Genomic DNA, 21,951 nt, shown 5'->3' with positions numbered 1-21,951 from the left:
TGGGCAGCACCAATAAAGAGATGACCTTCAGAAAAAGACAAAGAGGCCTCAGAGCTCAGAATAGAGAAACTTAATTCTCACCCCTGTGCACAAGACTTTGATAAACATCCATGTGTGCCTGTTTCTTTTTTTGGCCACTGCTGATTCATCACTTCATTGCGGTGACAATGACAACGATCTCGAATCATCTTTAGTTTTTTTTGTGCCTCCGTGCTGTCAGATCCGTCAGTTGCTTTCGCAGCAGCAGCAGGGAACATTGTTCAGGTTCCTCTAACAGCGCCGCATCTTAACTCCATCTCTTTTTGACGTTTGCGATAGATAAACAGAACGTGAATCTCTCGTGCAGCCAGTATAGGTAGCCCGACGAAGCCGGGGCATTAGCATAAGAGTCATCAGGGGAGTTAATCTACGGTATGATGAGACCACCTGGAAAGGTCAGAGTCAGCTCTTCCAGTAGCAGTGAATTGCCTCATTGGGTGTGATGGATGACCCCTTACACAGCTCTTTTGTAAAATATGCAGGTTATATTAGACAAGGTGGTTTTATTTGTTTTGGGGTTTTTTTATTCTTTTATTATTACACAGATCACATTCACAGAACTGCAGACAGTGCCGCGTATACAGCAACAACTGATACGGCACAGCGACAATATTTTGAGAGCTGAGTGTCCTGTTGATGCCGTCAGACAATCATTTCCACAGCGTAATCAAATCAAGTTAAATTTATTCTTCCCTCACCGAGGCCCTTTGAAGTGCATTCAGTATTCCAGTCAACAGCATACAGTGCAGTGATGAATTGGCAAAAGGCTCCCCGCAGCACATCATTACCACTGGAAACACCATTAGGGAGATCGCTCATTTTCAACATTTTGGAAGGTAGGAAGCGACCGAAGATGCATGATGCCTATTATGCAGCTGTTATGAAGTAGAGCTGATATGAGGTTGTGCTGTTTATTGTGTTGCACTCTCACTAAACGGATTGCAGAGTTGCGGTCATGTAGTTTTGCTCTAGGTGGTGCGGGTTTAGCTACGTGGTCAAAAAGACAGCCTAAAATGATTTGTGAAAATCTGTAAAAACTTTATGTTACACACAATTTTTTACTGATTGACTTTGAACATCACAACGATATTATAGGCCTCGGGGGACGTCAGTACATAAGTTGGCTAAGCGTTTGACTTTGACTGTGGTTTTTGACTTTCAAGGTCAAAGTAGACCTTTAAAAAAATTCAAGAAATCATATTGAGTAATATGTCATATGAAAGGGCATGGAGAGGGCTGTACGATACACTTTTTAGTTTTTCAGTTTGACGCCATATAATGTCACAATCACGCCATAACAGGCTGATGTCAGCATGACTAAAAATATCATCGGGGGGAATTGTGCTATCTGAGTGCTCTTATTATTGTTAGTTTTAGAAAGACATTAATTATCAGTACAAATCGAGTGAAAGCTTATCTGTCTAAATTAACCCCCTTAATGCCCAGCGTGTCATATTTGATACATGAGTTTTTGTTCTGTTTTTAAGCAATAAATTAAAAAAAAAAGTCAAAAGTAGCAAATATGATACAATTAAAACTCATATATGTAAATTAATATTAATACATTTTTTTTTATTTTTTTAAAGGTTCAATAACTCCTCCCATCTTCAACAAATTTGAATTTTATGGCAATTATTTAATTGTTTTAGCTTTAACGGGTTAAGAGCTGCCATAAATGTTGCATTTAACTGTCATATTTTTGTAAAACACTGTGTGTCATTTCCATGATCATGCAGCAGTGTCTGAACTTTGTAGAGGACACAAAGTTGGTAAGTTCAGTGATTTGAGAGAACAAAATGATCTTGGTAAGCAAATTGGTTCTGAAGCACAGAGTGGGTGAGAGTGGGGCCGAAAACTGTACGCCAACACTTCGCTTCAGTTCTCACATTAGTGAAGAAGTATGGAGGCTATCAGGTTTTGACAAGAGAAATAGAAAAGTTAAGTGTTGCGGTGTGTGTCTTTGCACGCTAGGGCAAACACACATGCCGCTGCAGCTCATGCGGTGGAGAAGAGGTCATCTTGGATTGGATATCACGTCTGCCCTCATAATGCCCTCTGTTTCACTGCCGCCTGTCACACTTGATCGCCACATTTCTAACTCGGATTGATTACCTTCAAGTTCAGTTTAAGTTTGAAAGCAGCTATTTTTATCCGGAAAATGATGACAAGACTGGTATGATCTGGAGTCAGTTTTGCTGCAAAAGATAATATACTGTATCCACATGATGCTTAGGGAGAAAAAAATGCCACAACCTGGCAACCTCTGAAGGCTGTGACAAAAAGCACTTTATGTGACATTTTATCAAAATAATTTGATCAAATCAGGTGTAAAAGTAGGCATCAGTGAAGCAGGACGTGCATGGGAGTGGAAATAGTGTGAAAGTGCTACAAGGTGCTGGAAAACAGCATGAAAGAACTGAAAAGAAAGTAAGTACATGCAGAAACTCAGACGCCAGGCAGGAGAGAAAGAATCAGGTGGCATGCCAGCAACAGTTTCATAGTCTGGAAACACCAGGACCAGATGTTTCTATTTGGCATTGATGATTTCCTGCCCACCAGGCGCCTAAAGCACATGCAGAGGAAGAGGAAGTTGAGAAAAATTCAGCAATAAGCAAGGACAAATATGTTAAAATGTGTCAAATAATGAATGAGCGTACAGGTCTGCAGTATCGGTGTGTTTGGACATCAGTCTGTCATGTATGTGTCCGTCTTTAGGGGAAGATCGCTCCAGAGAGAATGTGGTGGGCACCACAGACGCTCAGTCGGCCGGTGCTGCAGGAGCAGAGTCCGGCTCCAGCAGACGGCGGCTTCACTGCTGCATCCGAGTGACAGCTGTACAAGTGCGGAAGGCTCTATGGGGAGTCGCCATGGTGATGTGCGTGTGTTCCTCCTGGGCAGGCTCCACCCAGCTGGCCAAGCTGACCTTTAAGCAGTTTGATGCTCCCTTCACCCTCACCTGGTTCGCCACCACGTGGAACTGCCTCTTCTTCCCCCTCTACTACATCGGCCACCTGTGCAAGAGTCCGGAGAGGCAGACAGCCAGGCAGAGGTTAAGGTTAGAAGACACTCTCTCCTTTAGAGCAAGCTCCATTAGAGGTCCAAGCACTAAAGCTGCTGTCACATTATGATCATTCTTTTTATATATATATATAAATCGGCTTTTGTGCTCTGACATGTTGTGATCATCCTTTAATCTCAGAATTTTCCACATATCCTCCTTCTTTACATCCATGAATCTTCTCCATGATCTTCTTTCATGGCACCTCCATATTCAGCATCCCCTTTTTGTTTAATTTATGGGCTGGTACATGGCAGCGACACCAGCCTGGGTGCTGTAACTCTGTTATAGCTTTAGCCAAGACTAGTTGTCCTGTGACCAGTCTTACAGATGGTGGATTTTAGATGAATTAACACTTGTTTGACAGCTTTTGATGCACTTAAAGTAGGCGATAGCAGTAGGTTGTTATCAATTCTAGTCACTGTTTCTCTTTTTTCTGTCTCGCCTTTCCTGGTGCACATGGACTGTGAATAAAGTCTGTACGGGTCTGTGCCCCTACCCACCGACACGCACAGTGACAGCGGAGGAAACAGACGATATAAAAAAAAAAACCTTAAGTGACTGTAAAGTGCAGTACAGGCTCTCACACAAATTCTGACTTCAGTCAAAGGGCATTGTTTCTTTTCTAAGGTCAAAGACCTCAGCAGTTACAGTTTTATAAGACAGAACATAAATCAATTTTTGCAACAGCAACAGCAGACCAGATTACAGCACAGTCATTAAAAATCAAATCAAAGTAAAGTTTCCTGTCTATATAGATAAAACCTACAACCTTTAAAAATAATATCTCAAGTCAGACCTGAGGGGTCATCAGATCATTAACAAACAATTAATCTATCTGTATCAGCATTTGTAATGGCCCATAAGTTAAAAGCTGAAGACTAGATGGGAGAAACACACTTTAACCACGTTATGAGTGATGACATTGTATAATTCTTCTACCTGTATGCAACCCACAACTTCAGTGTTGGCTACACAGCCAAATGTTTGGAAACAGAAACCAGCTGATCCGAGCAAAGTTGGGCTTCGAAATTTAAATGTCAGTGAAATTTGTGCCTAGCATCAAAAAGTATCCTCCGATATGAAGGAATATCTGATGTTTAGATTGCCCAATTGTGGTATCAGTATCTGTATTCAAAATCCCATATGAGTTTTATTCTCCCTTTTTATTTTCTATCCAGTTTTTCTAGTTACAACAAGTATACAACTAATCGGGATTTACCAAAATATCCATTCAAAAGGTCAGTTTGATTCCCCAACGAAATTAACCACCACGTAACATCTGGCAGTGTACTAGTGAGATGATAGAGATGTACTAATTGATTTTTTTCAAACACTGTGTGACAGTTTCTGTCCTCTTTGTATTTCATGGAACAAACGCCACATGTTCAGCCTGATTCACCAGCTGCTTACAGTTTATCATTTAGGTCCATTTTCAATCTCGCTGAATAAGCTAATTCTGTTTTTGCTTGTCAGGTAAACACAGTCATCCTCTCTTCAGATTTTATTTGCAAAACGCCGCCACATATTTACCTGTTTGGAAGAGCAGGCCGTGCCGTCTCACATACCCTGCTGACGAGACTGTAATCCTAATTGTGTTACAGTGGCTTTCACAGTTGAAGCAGTCCATTAATCATGGTCTTTAGACAAAAGTCTTATCTCTGCTACCTGCAATGCTACGTTAGTGCAAAGAGACAAAAGAGAGCGGTAGTTTAGAAGCTGTGGTGTGCTGGTGAGCTCGGGGGATTGGCTCTGTATTTCAGATGCTCCTCTGTGATGTAATCCTTCCTTTTTTTCTAAAGGCCTACATGAGGATGTGGGTCTCCCACTCCTCAGTTGGAGCTCATGTGAACTGACTACAAATTACAATACCGTCTTCTGTGAACCTGACAGTGCAGAGAAATAGAAACCAAAGGATAGCTTCGTGACAGCAGGCAGCCGAACGAGAGACAAGGACTTAACTTTAGCAGTATATCTGTGAGGAGAGGATTTTAGTGCACTCATCAGCCCTGTTGTTGTATAGACTTGATATTTACGGGCAGATCGTATCAGCAGTGGAAGGATTTATCTCTTAACTCACAAAGTGTCATTTTGCACATTCATCTTTTAAATTCAAGCTTGTAGTTTGAGACCCTCTGGCTGCTCTTGGGTAATGTTAAGTCAGTTTAGATGTAAGTATAAAAAGAAGGATGGATTAATTCAATTCAATTCAATTTTATTTATATAGCGCCAAATCACAACAAAAGTCGCCCAAACGATTAACTCAGTTTGTGCCAAATTCTAAAGAAACCAAATAAAAGTTCTGTGCAGGCGCTAGAAAGTGATACTAAATGATTCTGGAAGTGCAGTGCTTAACTGTTTAATCCACGCGCCTCTAGGTGTATTAATATCTGCTGCTGCAACACTTTATTTGGCAGCTTTGCAGAGGTTTGACGTATCTTAAAAATCACTGCGGATTACAGTGCACAAGTACACAAGTGCAGGAATAATGCGTCAAAAACAGTCACCGGTTTGGCTTTAAGGTGGTGTAACCAGTGTCTGTAATGAAACGCCGATAAATTGGTTGTCGCAGAATTAGTGTCGTGTCCACAGAGGAGGTTTGAGCAGTGTGTTCTTAGTGCAGACTCAGCTCTCTGGAGCTGATTCATACCAGCGCTGCTCTACAGTATCCAGCAGGACACCCTGGCAAATATGCTACCTGCCACTCCTCACTTATTGCTGCTTCATCACTTTTCACTGAGCCAGATGCGCTCAGGGTAAACGCTACAACTCTGTAGTAATGGTAACAATAGCAGTCCGGTGTGGGCGGAGTCACTCAAGTTGAGGGTGAAACAGAAAATTCTCACAGCAGAGCAACGCAAGGTCTTACTCAGCAGACAATGTAGTAACACGACAGAGCAGGACCACTATGCAGTATTCTGATACTGATACATAATGTCATGGTTTGGTTCCTCTGTTGCATTACTGACTCATGCCAATAGCTTTTGGACCGTCAGCTTTTATTCAAGGGTATTTTCATTTAGCTTCTTGTGCGTAGTTACAGCGCACAAGAATAGTGGATGACTAAGCCTCATGCAGAAGCACTTAAAGATTAATCATTTCTTCAACATAGCAGACTGCCAGACTGACTGTTAATCATACGTCTCCAGATTTTGTGTTTTTTTTCTCAGTATTTTCTGTTAAAACTTGACTGGTTAGAATTCCTCACACAATCATGGTATCGCTTTTAGCAGCAATAATTTGAAGTAAACATTTTCTGTGTGACTTTATCAGTCTCTTACCTTGTTGTGGAGGACTCTTGGCCCACTGTTGCTTCAGTTCATTGAGGTTTGTGGGCATTTATACTCAGCTCTGTTTAGGCCCCAACACAGCATTTCAATGAGGTCTGGACTTTGACTGGATCATTGCAGCACCTTGATTCTTTTCTTTTTCTGCTGTTTGCTGTTGTGCTTGGGATCAATGTCCAAGTGCATGACCCAGTTTGGGACAAATATTATTTATCAGACAGATGGTCTCACATTTGACCGTATACTTTGGTATACAGAGGAGTTCATGGTCGACTCAACAACCACAAGGTTTCCAAGTCCTGTGGCTGCAAAACAAGCTCCAATCACCACCCCTCTACCCCCGTGCTTGACAGCTGGTTTGAAGTGTTTGTGCTGATATGTGCTTGGTTACTACTAAACATGGTGCTGTGCATTATATCCAAACATCTCCACTTATCTGTCCAAAGGACATTGTTACAGAAGTCTGGTCGTTTGTTTAGATGCAACTTTGCACACCTAAGCTATGGGTAGGGGTACTTGTATCGGTATTGAACCGTTCATACAGTGCTTTCGGTTCGGTACGCATATGTATCGAACAATACAAAATCTTAAAAAAATTTTAACAACTTTTCTTCTGACGATGCTGTTTGTGTTGAGCGCTCAGTGGATCTGCGTTCGACTACTTCGCCTAGGCTGCACTGTCGAGCGCAGATCCACTGAGCCCAGCGCAAGCTAGCAAGACAGAAGTTAAGCTCGTTGCAACATAGCAAATTTAACCTCCCCCACCCTCATTCAGATGTGGCGTTTGGAACTATTTTGGTTTTCATATGACGTATGACCCTGAAGGTAAGCGCCTCATGGACAAAAGTAAAACAGTATGTCGGATGTGCCACGCAATGCTCAATTGCATTGGTGGGAACTACTGCGTTAGCGCAGTTAGCTCGTTAACGGAGATTTGCGGCGTTATGGCGTTAATGTCATTTTAACGAGATTAACGCTGACACCACTAGTGGGAACACAACGAATATGACTGCACATTTACACCGACTTCATCCTAGTGCAAAGACAAGTGGAAGCACACAAAAACAACAAGCACACATGCTACAAACTTTACCCGTGTCATTTAGACAGCCGTTAGCACATGATTCTCCTTACGGGGACCTGATATGTTTAATATGCTGCTGAGAATATAGCCCAGAAGAAGCGTATAGTATAGCTTTTATTTTGGAAAGAGCCATTTCTCTGTAATAAACTCTCTTTTTCAAAGATGAGTGATTTCTCGATTAGATAGATTTATTTATTTATTTTTGTTTCAGCAACATTAAATTTAAAAACTGTACTTTTGAGTTAAAATATATATTTATAATTTTAATAAATGACAAATTAAAAAGGCATGAACATTTTTTTGTATCGAAAAAATATCAAACCGTGAATTTTGTGTATGGTTGCACCCGTAGCCTAGCTGTGGGGTCACGTTCTTTTTGTAACAAAGAGGCTTTCTCTCCAAACAAGCCATATTTGTTCAGTCCTTTTCTGATTGTAGCATAAACCTCAACATTTAACTAACTCAGACCTGCAAATTTTGAGATGTAGCTCCCAGAGTCTTTTTTTGAGGTTTCTCTGACCATTGCATGGTCTGACCTTGGGGTGAATTTGCTAGGATGTCCGCTCCTAGGAAGACTAACAGCTGCCTTGAATATTTCCACTTGTGAATAAACTTTCTCACTGTAGAATGAAGGATTTAAATTGATTGCCAGCAATAGTTGCTTCTCTAAGATCGCTGCTGATGTCGTTCCTCTTCGGCATTGTGTTAATACAACCTCTTAATTCCTTTGGAAGCGATAAAGGTGTAGTTAGTTTTTCACACACATCTTCTACATTTTAGCTCAATTTTAGTTAAATAAATAATGTCATGGTGTAATATGTCATGCTTTGTAATTCACCTGAGGTTTTATTCACCTAAATCTAAGACCAGATGATTTTTATCATACATAAAACCTTAGAATTGCATGGCTGTTATCTGAGTCATTACAAATTTGCCTGAGTTATTCATCACATGCATCAGTCACAGCAACATTTATTTCTGTCCCCATTTTCCCTTCATGTTTAAGTCCATACGGAAACTCATACCCAGAAGCGGAACCCCCAGAGTGTCCACAAGTAATGCTGAGAACGGAGGAAGATGAAAGAAGACTTTTCTGAGTACATTAAATACATTTCTGCCTGTTGTCACTATGAAATACCAAACAGCTGTTTTCTTCGATTTAGTCATTGAATATGTCCTGTTGTAGCAGCAAAGATTATCCCATTTCTTTGCTGTACTGAGATATTTGTCAGATGTAACCAGACAAAACACCTGAGGACCAAACAGGTTGTTTAATTTCTTAATGGGGACAGTTGAATATTTAACTTTAATGCCTTGTGGCAGATCTTAATTTGCAATTAAATATTAAACCATTCTTCTAGTAGGGTAGCATTGGTCCCACGTGTCTATAATGTGGGACGAACATAATTTAGATGTAACTGTTGAAGTGGGAATTACTGCAGTCACTCATTGGCATTAAGTGTGTTTTTCAGATTGTGCTGTTTGTGTTCACTGGTGTTAATTGGTCCCAGAGTGATAATACTCATCAGCTTTAAAATCATACTACATTTTTAGAAGGTTAACAGTATTCATTTTGGTCGTGCACACAGGGAGTGCTGCAGGTTTTTCGGTGACGATGGCCTGACACCGAAGGTGTTTTTCACCAAGGTAGCTCCTTTTGGCCTGCTGTGGATCCTCACCAACTACCTGTACCTGCAGGCCCTCAGGAAGATCAACACAACAGATGTGTCAGCGCTATTCTGTTGTAACAAGGCCTTCGTCTTCCTGCTGTCATGGATCGTGCTCAGAGACCGCTTCATGGGGGTCAGGGTGAGTATATCTGCATGCGTGTGGTTTTTTTTTTTTTTCTTTCAAGGGAAAATTATGAGTCTTTAGTTAAGATGTCTAACTTGAGCACAGGACACAGAAAGCAAGGATTTTCACACTGTCCCCTCTTGGCTTGTAAGTTTTATTTGCAGTAAACAAGCTAACAACCAAAAGCGTGTCTTTTGAATTAGTTTTGAAGAATAATTTACTATGTTATATAAAGTCACTATATCCAACAAGATATTTACCCCTTTGTACTTAATGTGGCAAGAGCATAACCACAACTCACCCCCCAGACAGCCAATGAATGATTTCTAATTACATCATTGTAGGTAATTGGCGAGCTGTGGGATGAGCACATCAATATATATAGATGTATATATCAGTATTATATGTTGTAAAGCAGTTTTGCACTATCATCTGTCCCACCATCCTGTTTTTAGTGCAGTTGTTCTGTAAAACGGAATTAATAAACTGGAGTTTCTGTTCGATTTTTCATCAGTGGCCAGATACGTTAATGTTATAACATCTGCTCAGGCTTTCATTGGGTCTTTGTTGTCTATGAGAAACAGTAGATCCATAACAAATGACAGCAAAAGGAAATAGAGGCACACTGAGTGTAAATGAAATGGTTGTAAAGTCTAAATATCTTTGCTTTTCCGTGGGTGTGCATGGTGAGCTGCGACGAATGGCTTTAATCGCTCGCTGATGCGGTTGTGAAGAATACTGCAAGCTGCAATCAGCCCGTTCTTCACTCCCACGTTTAGAACGGGCACTGCACTCGTGTATTTTTTGGTGAGATGTTTGAGCGTCCCAATTATCTTGAATCTCACTGATTATGACGAAACTTATTTAAGATAAGAGCGTGGCCAATATTGGCCCCACAGGCTGACTGTCACACGTTGATTTATGTGATTTATGACTAGGTCCACCAAACCTTTTATTTTTTTTCCTTCCTAGATTGAATCAGTTTGATTATGTTCAGATCCCCAAAGATACAAAAGTATCCTGTTCATCATGAGACACGAGACAAGATTGGGGGGGAAGGCAAATTTTTCTTTCTTCTCTCTTCCTTACAGGAATATAAATGTCTCCAGGACTTATCTTGTAAACCGATGCACACGTTTGGGTCATGATCCCAAGTTTGATATGGACAGATTAAAAAATTATCTTTGTTTTTCTGTATTGTTTATTATATTTTGAATATTACAGTATAATCTTATGAAACCTACTCTTTAACATGACTCTACATGAGATGGCAACATACCTCTGATTACTTTATGACTGGACCAAAAAGAAAAGAGGTATTTTCATCATCTCCATACTGGCATTTGAACCCATACATTACAAGAAAGCGGTAAATCCCTTGGAAAATCTAAGGACACTTTATGCATTGACTAAAGCAGACCCTGATTTACTCTCCTTTTGGCTTTTATCAGGATCATACTTTCCAACTCTTACTAAACTTAGAACAGATGATTGACACTATAAACTTATCAGGAAAGTGCTTACTGAGGTCGTGATGTCATAGATGTTTACTTTACAACCAGATTTCTTTTTGAAACCAGAGTTGCTGCCACCTACTGGCAGATTTAAGGCAATCCTGCAGTTTTACCTTCTTAGAAGCTGCACTCATCTCTAATACTGTCTTCTCTGGTCAAATGTGCATTTTTAACTGCAAGTTTTTATACCAAACTCAGTTTTACACTTCATCAGCCATCATGACAAAAAAAAGGTTTCTAATCTGCAAAGAAATGCAAATTTGTGATGATTTGCTTTGACTGAATTTCCATTTGAATCTGTGAGCTACACACACAGCACGGTTGAGTAGAGAGCAGGTTATGAGCACCACGGGATGATTACCTACCGGTGATCACAGTGTCATTCAAATGTTGTTCCTGGTCTGTGCATGTGTGTGTTAGCCGGCAAGTTTGTGACTGATAAAGACAGAGAAGCAGGACAGTAAGGGGTTACTTACCTTTGTGAATTAAGATATCGGTTTATCTCCTCTCACTGTACGCCTCAGATGCTTTCACATCTGCAGCCGTCCCGCACTTCGCACGATGCCCCCCCTTTTTCCTCTCACACACTCACAAGCACCCCGTCTCTCCCTTGTGTATGCCCCGACTCGTCACCCCCATTATTTGTGATGAAAAGCCTCGGTAAGAGACAAGTACAGTAATAGTCCCGCTTCACTCACTCGCTTACACGCCCTCCCCTCTCTTGCTCTCTGTTGCCTGGTAGTAAGGATTGCAGTGTTTGGATGTCTGCAGTAATGCAGGGGAACTTGAACAAGTATTTCATGAAAGTGAAGGAGGAGAAACAGAAAGGGAAGAGAGAGAGAGCGATGAGGGGGATGCTACATCAACCTTGTTAAACAGGGAGGTTTTTTTCAGTGGTACTTTGTGGATAAAACCGATGACTAGCTCCACTCGGTGGTTTTTTTTTCTGTGTGACCCATGTTTAGATTTATGATTTGTAAAAAGTGCAAGGTCCACGTGCTGCAGTTACGCCACCGTAATGACATAAGCTACCCACCGGACTAATCGGTCACGCCTGCTCATTGCAGAACAAGTTTGGGTGAAGCCACAGTCCTTCCTCCCTCTGACCCTCCACATTGTGCTGAAACATCTTAAATTGTTGCTGACGCCGTGAGCAAATGGCCATTTTCTAAAATGAAAGGTGTAGCAGTGACTGACAGGCAGCCTGCAGTGCAGAAAGAGACATTTAGCCAGACTTGCTTAAGGTGCTTTGGCCAAGCAAAAACACGCGGCTCATTTATCTTCCCGACACCTCCTTAATGCGGTGCTAATCCACTCAGCTGGGCTGCACCGTAGCCCCATCACTGCTGTACAGTTCTCACATATACACTATGAACATATAACCCAGACAAACCAGATTTTAATGCAATAAAACACAAGAGGTTTGCCTTTTACGCATCACAGTTGACCCCGAGCAGGGTGAAGCTGATGGATTCTTGCCATCTTGAAGCTGTGATAATTGCAGAGGCGGGGAGTGGTGTGAGGGGGGATTTGGTTTGTAAACACGATGGCTTTGTAACAGAAATCAATGTAACACAATCAAGCCAACACTGTAAAAGCTGCCTGTCCTGTGTTGGAAGCGCTTACAGGGTGAATCTGAGAGCAGGTCTTTTCTGCACTGCACGTAGAAAATGTAAATATCAAATGAAAAGCTTGTTTCCTATGAAATAACAACCCACCCACTAATTAGGCTGCTTCAAGCCTGGTTCTGTGAGGCTTGTTATTTCTGCACTGAATGACAAAGCTGAGGCCATGTGGGCCTGCTGTGTCCCTCCGCGGCGGTAAGGGGATAAGGTGCCTTTTTCACCAAACTGTGAGCAGCATGTTGTCCATCCTTCACTCACTGTTGCTCTCTCTCTCTCTCTCTTTCTCTGTATAGATAGTAGCTGCTATCTTGGCCATAGCGGGCATCGTAATGATGACCTATGCCGATGGATTCCACAGCCACTCGGTCATCGGCATTGCTTTGGTCGTGGCCTCTGCTTCGATGTCAGCGCTCTATAAGGTATTTGCTGTGCGATACTGCAGATTTTGATATCGATGTGATATCAACTAAATCCAGGGCCAACATTGATGATATCGATACTTTTAAACTACAAAAGCAGCTTATGATTTATGAGATGAAGCATCATCAAGTGATATAACAAAAACACACCTTTCAGCTACTCGTGCATATTGAAGCTGTCCGTCTCTGAAACACTTTGGGTTCTGTTGTTTCCGTGTGCTATAGTCTATACACAAAAAGGACATTTTTCATATTGCATGTTTGAGGTATACTTTTCCACACAATTCAGTGAGCTACATACTGAACTTGGAGGACATTCTTTTATGCTAGTATCGATCTGATACAATGCCAACGTTGGTATCGATACTATCGGTATTTAGATCGATCCGCAAAACCTCTAGGATTTGATTGCATTTCTCAGTGTGTATTGTACCGCTGAGCATAAAGTTCCATTGTAGCGCCACTTCTATTCACGGTGGAATAAAAAATAGGTAAGCATGCTGTATGTATGGACACGTCTCTGTAAGTTGCCCTGTCTAGCTCCCTTCTAATTATGTAACCAGGTGGCAGAAGACAGAAGGGGATTATGTAGTGTGAGACTCACCTGCCAGAAGTACGCAATACCTACGCATTTGGTTGCAGGCCTCAGGCTGTGTTACCCTGATCAAGGAGGTTACAGGACAGATATTATATAGCTATGTTTTGACAGGGTCTGGTCTCCTTTGCCCTGCTGTCTGTGCCGCCCTAATGTGATAAACAGACAGCAGTGGCCCTGGGCCAGAGACATGGCAGGTACTGTGAGTACAGGGACAGGGTGGAACAACAGTTTGACAACCCTCGGAGTATGTGGCAGGGACTAAACACGATCACAGACTTTAGAGGGAAAACCAGCACACCGCAGACCACGGCCTCTCTGTGTGAGGATCTAAACGTATTCTACGCTAGATTCGACACAGCGAACACCATGAGACCGGACAGTGTGCGCACCGCGGATGACGTCAGTGCGCACACTGTGTCTGAGGAGGATGTGCGGAAGTGCTTCAGGAAGGTGAACGCACGCAAAGCTACTGGTCCGGACGGGATTCCCGGCCGCGTCCTCAGGTCATGCGCGGCTCAGCTGGCTGGAGTGTTCACGCACATCTTCAACCTTTCCCTCTCTCTGTCTGTAGTCCCAGCCTGCTTCAAAATGGCCACCATCGTCCCTGTACCCAAATCCTCCACCATCTCCTCATTGAACGACTGGCGACCTGTAGCCCTGACCCCCATCGTAAGCAAATGCTTCGAGAAGCTGGTCAGGGACTTCATCTGCTCTGCACTACCCGACTCACTGGACCCTCTACAGTTTGCATACCACCACAACAGGTCCACTGATGATGCCATAGCCCTGACACTACACACTGCCCTGTCACACCTGGAGAAGAGAGACACGTATGTGAGGATGCTGTTTGTAGATTACAGCTCAGCATTCAATACCATCGTTCCCTCGAAGCTGGACAGGAAACTGCAGGATCTAGGACTGAGCAGCTCCCTCTGCAGCTGGATCCTTAGCTTCCTGTCTGACAGACGCCAGGTGGTCAGACTGGGCAGCATCACCTCATCCCCCGTCACACTGAACACTGGTGCTCCACAGGGGTGTGTACTGAGCCCTCTCCTGTACTCACTCTACACCTACGACTGCACAGCCACTAACAGCTCCAACATCATTGTGAAGTTTGCGGACGACACTACAGTGGTGGGTCTTATCACCAACGGTGATGAGACGGCTTAAAGGGAGGAGGTCAGCGCCCTGACCCACTGGTGTCAAGACAACCATCTCACCCTCAACGTCGCAAAGACAAAGGAGTTGATAGTGGACTTCCGGAGGTGCAGAGAAGTACACACCCCCATCACCATCAACGGCGCTGCTGTGGAGAGAGTGAGCAGCTTCCGGTTCCTTGGCGTACACCTGGCTGAGGATCTTACGTGGTCAGTACACACAAACAAAACAGTGAAGAAGGCGCAGCAGCGCCTCTTTTTTCTCAGGAGACTGAAAAGATTCGGCATGAGCCCCCGCATCCTCAGGACCTTCTATCGCTGTGCCATTGAGAGCATCCTCACTGGATGCATCACCACCTGGTATGGCAACAGCACCGCCTACAACTGCAAAGCTCTCCAGAGAGTAGTGCGGTGCTCTGAACGGATAATTGGAGGTGAGCTTCCCTCCCTCCAAGACATCTACAGGAAGCGGTGCCTGAGGAAAGCGGGGAGGATCATCAAGGACTCCAGTCACCCCAGCCATAAACTGTTCAGACTGCTTCCATCAGGAAGGAGGTTCTGCAGCATCCGGTCCCGTACCAGCAGACTGAGAGACAGCTTCTTCCATCAGGCCATCAGACTGCTGAACACGTCATAGACACCTCAGCTTCACTACTGGAACTTCAACATTATGCACTCCATACTGTATATAAATGCCACTTGTTTTGCACATATTCAACTCTGTATATTTTATATATTTTATTATTATTTTATTTTTTTACTATTTAATTTGTAAAAATGTGTATACACACACACACACACACACACACACACACACACACACACACACACACACACACACACACACACACACACGTAGGAAAATATTTAGTATACACATCCAGAAATGCATACACTATTATATATTGTACATATATTTATTAGTTTCAGGTTGGCCATTCTTGTATTTTGCTCGTTTGTGTTGTTGTGTTTGCACATCTCTGTTGCTTGTGGGGCTCGCACACAAGAATTTCACTCGCATGTGCTGTGCCAGTGTGCCTGCACATGTGATGTGACAATAAAAGTGATTTGATTTGATTTGATTTACTTGGCAGGCTTCGCCCTCTGTAATATACCTCAGCTCCTGAAGAGGGCAGATTCGATGTATGCATCACTCTCCTTCCTCTTTATTCTCAGGTGCTCTTTAAGATGGTGCTGGGAAGTGCCAAATTTGGAGAGGCTGCACTCTTTCTGAGCATCGTTGGAAGCACCAATTTTGTTTTCGTCAGCTTTGTGCCAGTCATGCTGTATTTTACACATGTGGAGTACATCGAATCACTCAGAGACATCCCATGGGCCTACCTCTGTGGGGTCGCAGCCCTGCTTTTCGGTATATGGCGACAGAGCAGTAATGTGCACCGGCTGGTTGTGTAATCTACAAATAGCAACATTCTCATCGTGTAGTCCGCTGCTGCTCTAATTCTGCTTTGTTCCTACAGCTTTCAACGTCCTGGTGAACTTTGGCATCGCGATAACATACCCGACATTAATTTCCCTTGGCATTGTCCTAAGTGTTCCTGTAAACGCCAGTAAGTCTCTTGGCTTTCCTCTAAGAGTGCTAGCTTTTTATATCTGGTCACCATTTAATATTTGATGGCACTGGATTCTCCCAAAGGTTTCTATCTATATTTGATGAGAGACTCCATTTAATTTTCAAACCAGGCTCCCTCTCGATGTACAACTAACCATTTTTATTTCATAAACACGCACAGTTACAATTTACATTCATTTACATAAACCCAGTTGTTCCCTTCTATTGACACAGTACCTTTTTATTTATTTGTTTTTTTACAGTGGTGGACCTCTACACGTGTGAAATTCACTTTAACTCGGTGCGCCTCATTGCTGTGTTCATCATTTGCTTGGGTTTCCTAATGCTGCTGTTACCAGAGGACTGGGACCAGTGCATTATCCAGCTCAGCCAGAAGCTGCGCAAACGTGACGAGCCAGCAGAGGGCAGCGGAGAGGCCGGAGCTGGCACAGGGCTCAACTGGAGAGGGAGAGCCAGGACCTCCATGTCAACATATGCACTTTGAATATATGAAATATCATCACACAAACACATATACATGAGGTGGGAGGGAAATGAGGGGTGTTAACCCACGTGATCTGCCTGGTTCCTTGCCTTTTGGACTGCCCTCTGATCTGCAGCTTTTCAACCGAGGGGGAAGATCGCGTTTCATTCATTCGGCATCATTCTTGCTCACAAGTTAACCAAGTCGGTGCATGGACTTCTATCATTTGTAATCCTTAAAATGATCAGGTATAACTGATTGAACCATGCATTAATTTTGCTGTACCTCTTAATCATTCCTCTGATTCCTCGCCTCTGGGAAGACTCGCCAACTTGCCTGATATATTTCAGTGAGGAGGAATAAAGAGGCAGACATCTCTCAAGGCAGCCCTAACACCTTGTAGACCAGCTGGCTTTAACATGTACACATTTACACACCTCTAAGATCCAAAGAAGAATGCCTACAAAGCTGAATGCCTGAAAACAGAACACGAGGCCCGGTAGCCTTCTGCGGGTGTAAACTTAGTGACAAATACCTGCCTTTTGTGCACTTGTACATAGCTATATTTCACACCTTGGATGTCCCGGAGTAGTGGACCTGTGAAGCTCATCTGGTGTGAAGGGACCTGTCTGGACGTCTGAGGATCAGTCTGGGCTGAAGAAGCTTTCACAATGTGTCTCTCTATTCACTCTTAGAGAAGAGGTCAGTTTCATTTCATCCGCACTGATTGGCTCCCCGTGGTTATGTGCTTTCCTTGGGCTAGACTCCCACTTCTGTCAACACTCACTCATTGTTCGGGCCCCACAGTTTAGTCACGCGATATCTACATTCGCTTTCAATGCATTATATCATTGAGGTGTTTGTCAAACAGTGGGATTGCTTTCAATCCATCCACAAAGCAGTTGCCTAACACTTGCTTTATGTTGCCAGCACACCAGTAGGAAATAGCGTGAACATTTTATTAAGCAAGCAATTTAAACAAACACATTCAAATATTGTTAAAAGCTTTGATATCTCAAAATAAGGCTGACAGGTTAATGGAACTACCCCTTTAATTACTTTAAACACAGCTATCTCTGAGCCTCTCTTTTAACATTTTAGTATCATATGCACACAGACAAATGTGCAGCAGTTCAATTACATCGTTTCATTTCGCGTGGGAATTACAGACTGGAAAACTGTCCCACTGTGGCTTGAGGAGAGGAGTGCTGACACACGGCTCTTCTAGTGATCAAAAAAAAGAAGAAGAAAAAAAGAAACCTTTGTCTGCTTTCGTTTATCACATTTCTGAGGCAAGCATCACAGCCACCATGGTGTGGTTGACCCCCGAGAGAAACTGAGGTACACGCCTTGTAAAGCAACGGTGGAAACTCTGCCTTGTTGTGAATGTACGAACATCACTCGACCACACACACGCTCGCAATGTGCTATCTGTTTTTTACAGTGCCACCACAGACTGCTGCACAGAGACTGTTTAATACTATCCTTCTTATACTCATCTGAACGATTTTCTTTTTCCTTCTTTCTTTATTGAGACAAACTTGACACATTTATATTTGTTTGCATTTGGTTGCCGACTTAACCTTGAGAAGACAGCGAGTGACGTCTTGCAGAACGAGCATGCACGTACTGTACGAGCAGATGCAGCCGAAAAAGTCCACTTCACTGCCTTTTCTTTGTTTCGCAATAGAGTACATTAGCACTGTTTCCCATTGTCATTCTGTATGACAATAAATAATAATAATGTATTCCTCTGGAATTATTGCTAGACATAAATGTAAACCTTTGTAAGGAATGACGATTTTTACACTGAGATGCAATATATGATTATCACATTTGAGGAGGAGATGTTCCGAACATGAATAAATGACGGGTTTATTAGAGCTACTGTTGGGTGTCTTCAAGTGTAATCACATGTACTATATAAAAATATTTCTTTTCAATACATTTCCTTGTCGAGGTTTTTTTTTCTTGCCAAAGAAAGTCATCAAGTAAACAACTGAGTGACAAACCAAACAATTTGGCAAGGTTTAGCAGGTGTTGGGTGAGACAGCACACTTAAAATTAAATTAAAAAAAAATAAATCGATGAACCTGGAAACCAATTTAGAAGTACACTGCTTTTTTTTGTTATTTATATAAACAACTGTAGTCTTGGTTACAAATCAGTCTGATTTGAGCTTATAAGTCTGAGTTATCCAATAAAGGCAAACTAGAAACAACAATTAGCTTAGCATGCAGGTATCTGTGGAAACCTAACCCAAACAGGCAAGGAGGAGATGATGCAGACTCCACACAGAAAGGTGCCTGAGACCTTGGATTGTCCAGTGACTACTTCCATTTTTTTTAAATTCTAGGACAAATGAATTATTTGTTAGCTTTGATTTTTTTTTTTTTTTTTTTTACTGATCTTCTGTGATAATAACGTCAGTTTGCTTGGGTTGAAGACTGGTGGTCAGACAAAAAAAAAAAAAGGACGATTAATCAGAAATTAGGTCAAAATGGGATGGACATTTCCATTTTTCTTACATTTTCTTGACCAAACAATCAATTCATTGCCGGATAAAATTAAAATAATAAAATAGTTGTTAACTGTGGTCTCATGTCTGACGCCACGGGTATCCTGACTAAGTAATATCATGCTCAACTCTCACTGTTATCTGGCCATAGAAAAAAGTGGCCTGCCGCTCCTCGGTCACAGCAGAAAAAGGTAGTCTGCTGCCCTCTTGTGGCCGGGAGGGGACTTGCAGGCAGTCTCCTCTCCTGTCACTTGATGCATCTTGCCACGTAGACCTCTTTTGAGGATGACACACACTGCACAGATGTTTCTCAGACTGATGTTTGAAGTCGGTGCTGACTGTGAAAATGGAGTGAGAACACAATGATCTGTTGCTCTCAGAGCTGGAGGCCAGCCCGGGATGGGTTGTGGTCAGCGTGCTGGGCTCGCTGCTCCTTCCATCGTCTCCCTCTGGTCTGAGCTCATTTCCCCTTCCCACTACGCTCCCCAGACGAATGCTTATTTTTTGCCTGAGTCCCTGAAGAGCGTTTTGGAAACGCTTGCTAAGCAGTGCGTACAGTAGAGGATTGATATCAGAGTTCAACAGCACCAGCCAGTAGGAGAAAGTAACAGCAGAGTTTGGGACTAGGGTGGACTGGCCTGAAATTGCAGTTTCTGTGGCCTGAACAAGGGCCACGCTTATGTAAGGGGTCCAGCAGAGGAAGAAGGCTGCGATGACCATGAAGAGCCGGACCACACCATGGTGGCTGTGATGCTGCTGGGAGTTCTGGAGAGGAACTTGGGAGGCACTTTGAGCCAGGAAGGAGAAAAAGCGCCTGGACGCCGACCTTCTCTGCTCTGTGGTAGCTTCAGGAAGAGCATCGTTGATATAATCTTCTTCCCCTGTACCAACTTGAGACACAAACTGTCCACTTATGTGGTAGATCAGTGTCGATGGGGTGTGGTGGCACCCGCTGTGCTGATTGGAAGAATCCCCAGGAGCATAGTCTGGGAGAGTCCTGCAGCGCTGCACGGAGTCCTCGAGAGTGTGGATCCTCCTGGCGTGGCTGCGGGCCACCTTGACAATGTTCACGTAGCAGAAGAGGATGACCACTGCAGGTAAGACGTACGAGAGGAAAGCCATGAAAGCGGTGTAACTAGGACTGCTGGCCCAGTTCACTGCACAGCTGTACATGGGGTCCACATAGCTGACTGAGCTCCAGCCCAGCAGTGGGGGGCAACTGGTGGCCAGCGCCTGCAACCAGATCCACAGGACCACAGCACAAATTCTCCACAGGGTCCAGCGGGAGCTGTAGCGCAAGCAGTCTATGATGGAGTGGTAGCGGTCGAGGGCAATGGCAGCCAGGGTGAGTACAGAAGCTGTGCAGTACACAGAGGAGGTGTAACCCACATACGAACAGAGGTCCTGTCAGACAGAGACACAACCTCATCACACGTGCACACAGTGGAGCAAAGCAAAAACGCCGTTTCCGGTGTTGTGCCAAAAACTGATTTCCAATGTTTGCGTGTGTTTTTTAATGTGTAACATCGTTACGTATGTTGCTAAACAGACTTTGGTGAACAGGTATTACAAAGGGGTTATATATAAAATTACAAAATTGCCTGTTTCTCAAGTATCTTTGTGACTGTGTTATTGCACTTACATTATAATCAATCAGCTCCCTTTTGTCCACGTAAAATATATTTACAGAACTATTTTCGCATTTGTTGCAATTCCAACTGTCCTCTTGGCCAGATTGCTCTTAAAAGAGACATTTTTCAAGTCGACAATATTTTTTTTAAACTGCATACATAAAGGATACATAAAACTCACTGCCAAAAACTGATTGCGGCGTCTACCTTGTTACAGGAATGTTGTTTGTTGCTCAAGATGACGTGATATCATTCATGAGGGATACATTTGACATATGTTTCACATATGAACCGCCAACGAGTTATTTATAGCAGTTTAAATTACAAGCAATCAGTTTTTGGCAAATACCGGAAATCACTTTTTGGCAGACAATCACTTTTTGGCACAAAATTTAATCACGCTAGACTGGACACGGGTGACGTACCGTGCAATCCACCCATCCACGGTTCATGACGGACAGGGCAACAAACGGCATGACCCCGATACCCACCAGGAGGTCGCTGATGGCCAGGTTCATGATGAGCACCGACGTCACCGAGTGGAAAGTTTTGGTTGCAGCCACAATAACAATAACAAGAATGTTGCCTACACAGAAATACAACAACACAAGCACAAACACGCCGTGACACACGGGTCAGACTAGTGGGTGGATTTTTTTTTTTTTTTTAAGTATTTGTTTTATTTGTGACTCAGACAGAGAGGCAGAAATTAATTAATTCTAATTAGTGGATACTACAAGCACTATGTTAACAGAAGATCCTATAAACACCTAAAATACTGAAATGCAGGTAAATTAACCTTTAACAAATCTTTAAAGCTCTACTGTGTCAATCAATGAATTGTTCTGGTACTGAAAGTGCTTTTTTTCCACTTTATGGATATGAGAAGATCACAAAATTTTTAGTAATTAAAATACCTTAATTGGCAATTAAGTATCAGCAGATGAGTCTGTACCTGTCACGGCGCCCAAACACATCAGCACCATGAGGATCTCCAGGACCAGCTGGGTCTGCTTGGACACCCCCAGCTCCGAGCCTTCAGTCCAGTTTGCACTCACAGTAGTTGCTACCTGCAGGAACAACCTGGGCTCCAACCAGGAGCCACCCGGATCGTCCATATCCCAGTCAAATAACTACTATCCTCACATGATGAGTCGAGTACAAGCCCGTCTC

At 43.0% G+C, this 21,951-nt stretch overlaps 2 protein-coding genes across 3 annotated transcripts in view; one reads left to right on the top strand and one right to left on the bottom strand.

Moving 5' to 3' along the window:
• Positions 1-18,567, top strand: part of slc35f3b (solute carrier family 35 member F3b) — a 51,342-nt gene extending 32,775 nt beyond the window's left edge. For both annotated transcript variants that reach the window (XM_086259779.1, XM_086259780.1), the window contains 6 exons: positions 2,755-3,094; positions 9,058-9,277; positions 12,695-12,820; positions 15,752-15,944; positions 16,054-16,143; positions 16,409-18,567. In XM_086259779.1, coding sequence (XP_086115905.1) covers positions 2,755-3,094; positions 9,058-9,277; positions 12,695-12,820; positions 15,752-15,944; positions 16,054-16,143; positions 16,409-16,650 — 1,211 coding nt within the window. In that variant the 3' untranslated portion in view covers positions 16,651-18,567. The remainder of the gene's footprint in view (positions 1-2,754; positions 3,095-9,057; positions 9,278-12,694; positions 12,821-15,751; positions 15,945-16,053; positions 16,144-16,408) is intronic.
• Positions 18,568-18,875: 308 nt separating this feature from the next.
• Positions 18,876-21,896, bottom strand: LOC147316349 (5-hydroxytryptamine receptor 1D). The gene is made up of 3 exons (XM_086258128.1): positions 21,734-21,896; positions 21,204-21,364; positions 18,876-20,551 (listed from the first exon to the last, which is right to left on the bottom strand). The coding sequence occupies exons 1-3, from the start codon at positions 21,894-21,896 to the stop codon at positions 19,256-19,258; spliced, it is 1,620 nt and encodes a 539-aa protein (XP_086114254.1). The 3' UTR covers positions 18,876-19,255.
• Between the last annotated feature and the right edge of the window lie 55 nt (positions 21,897-21,951).

The sequence above is a fragment of the Aulonocara sp. 'chitande type north' Nkhata Bay genome, linkage group LG13 (assembly GCF_057382095.1).
Source record: "Aulonocara sp. 'chitande type north' Nkhata Bay isolate Kocher_YH1m ecotype deep benthic linkage group LG13, A_spYH_male_GT1.1, whole genome shotgun sequence".
Classification (NCBI taxonomy): domain Eukaryota; kingdom Metazoa; phylum Chordata; class Actinopteri; order Cichliformes; family Cichlidae; genus Aulonocara; species Aulonocara sp. 'chitande type north' Nkhata Bay.
Note: the sequence above shows the minus strand (reverse complement) of the source record. Positions and strands in the feature narration are given on the sequence as shown.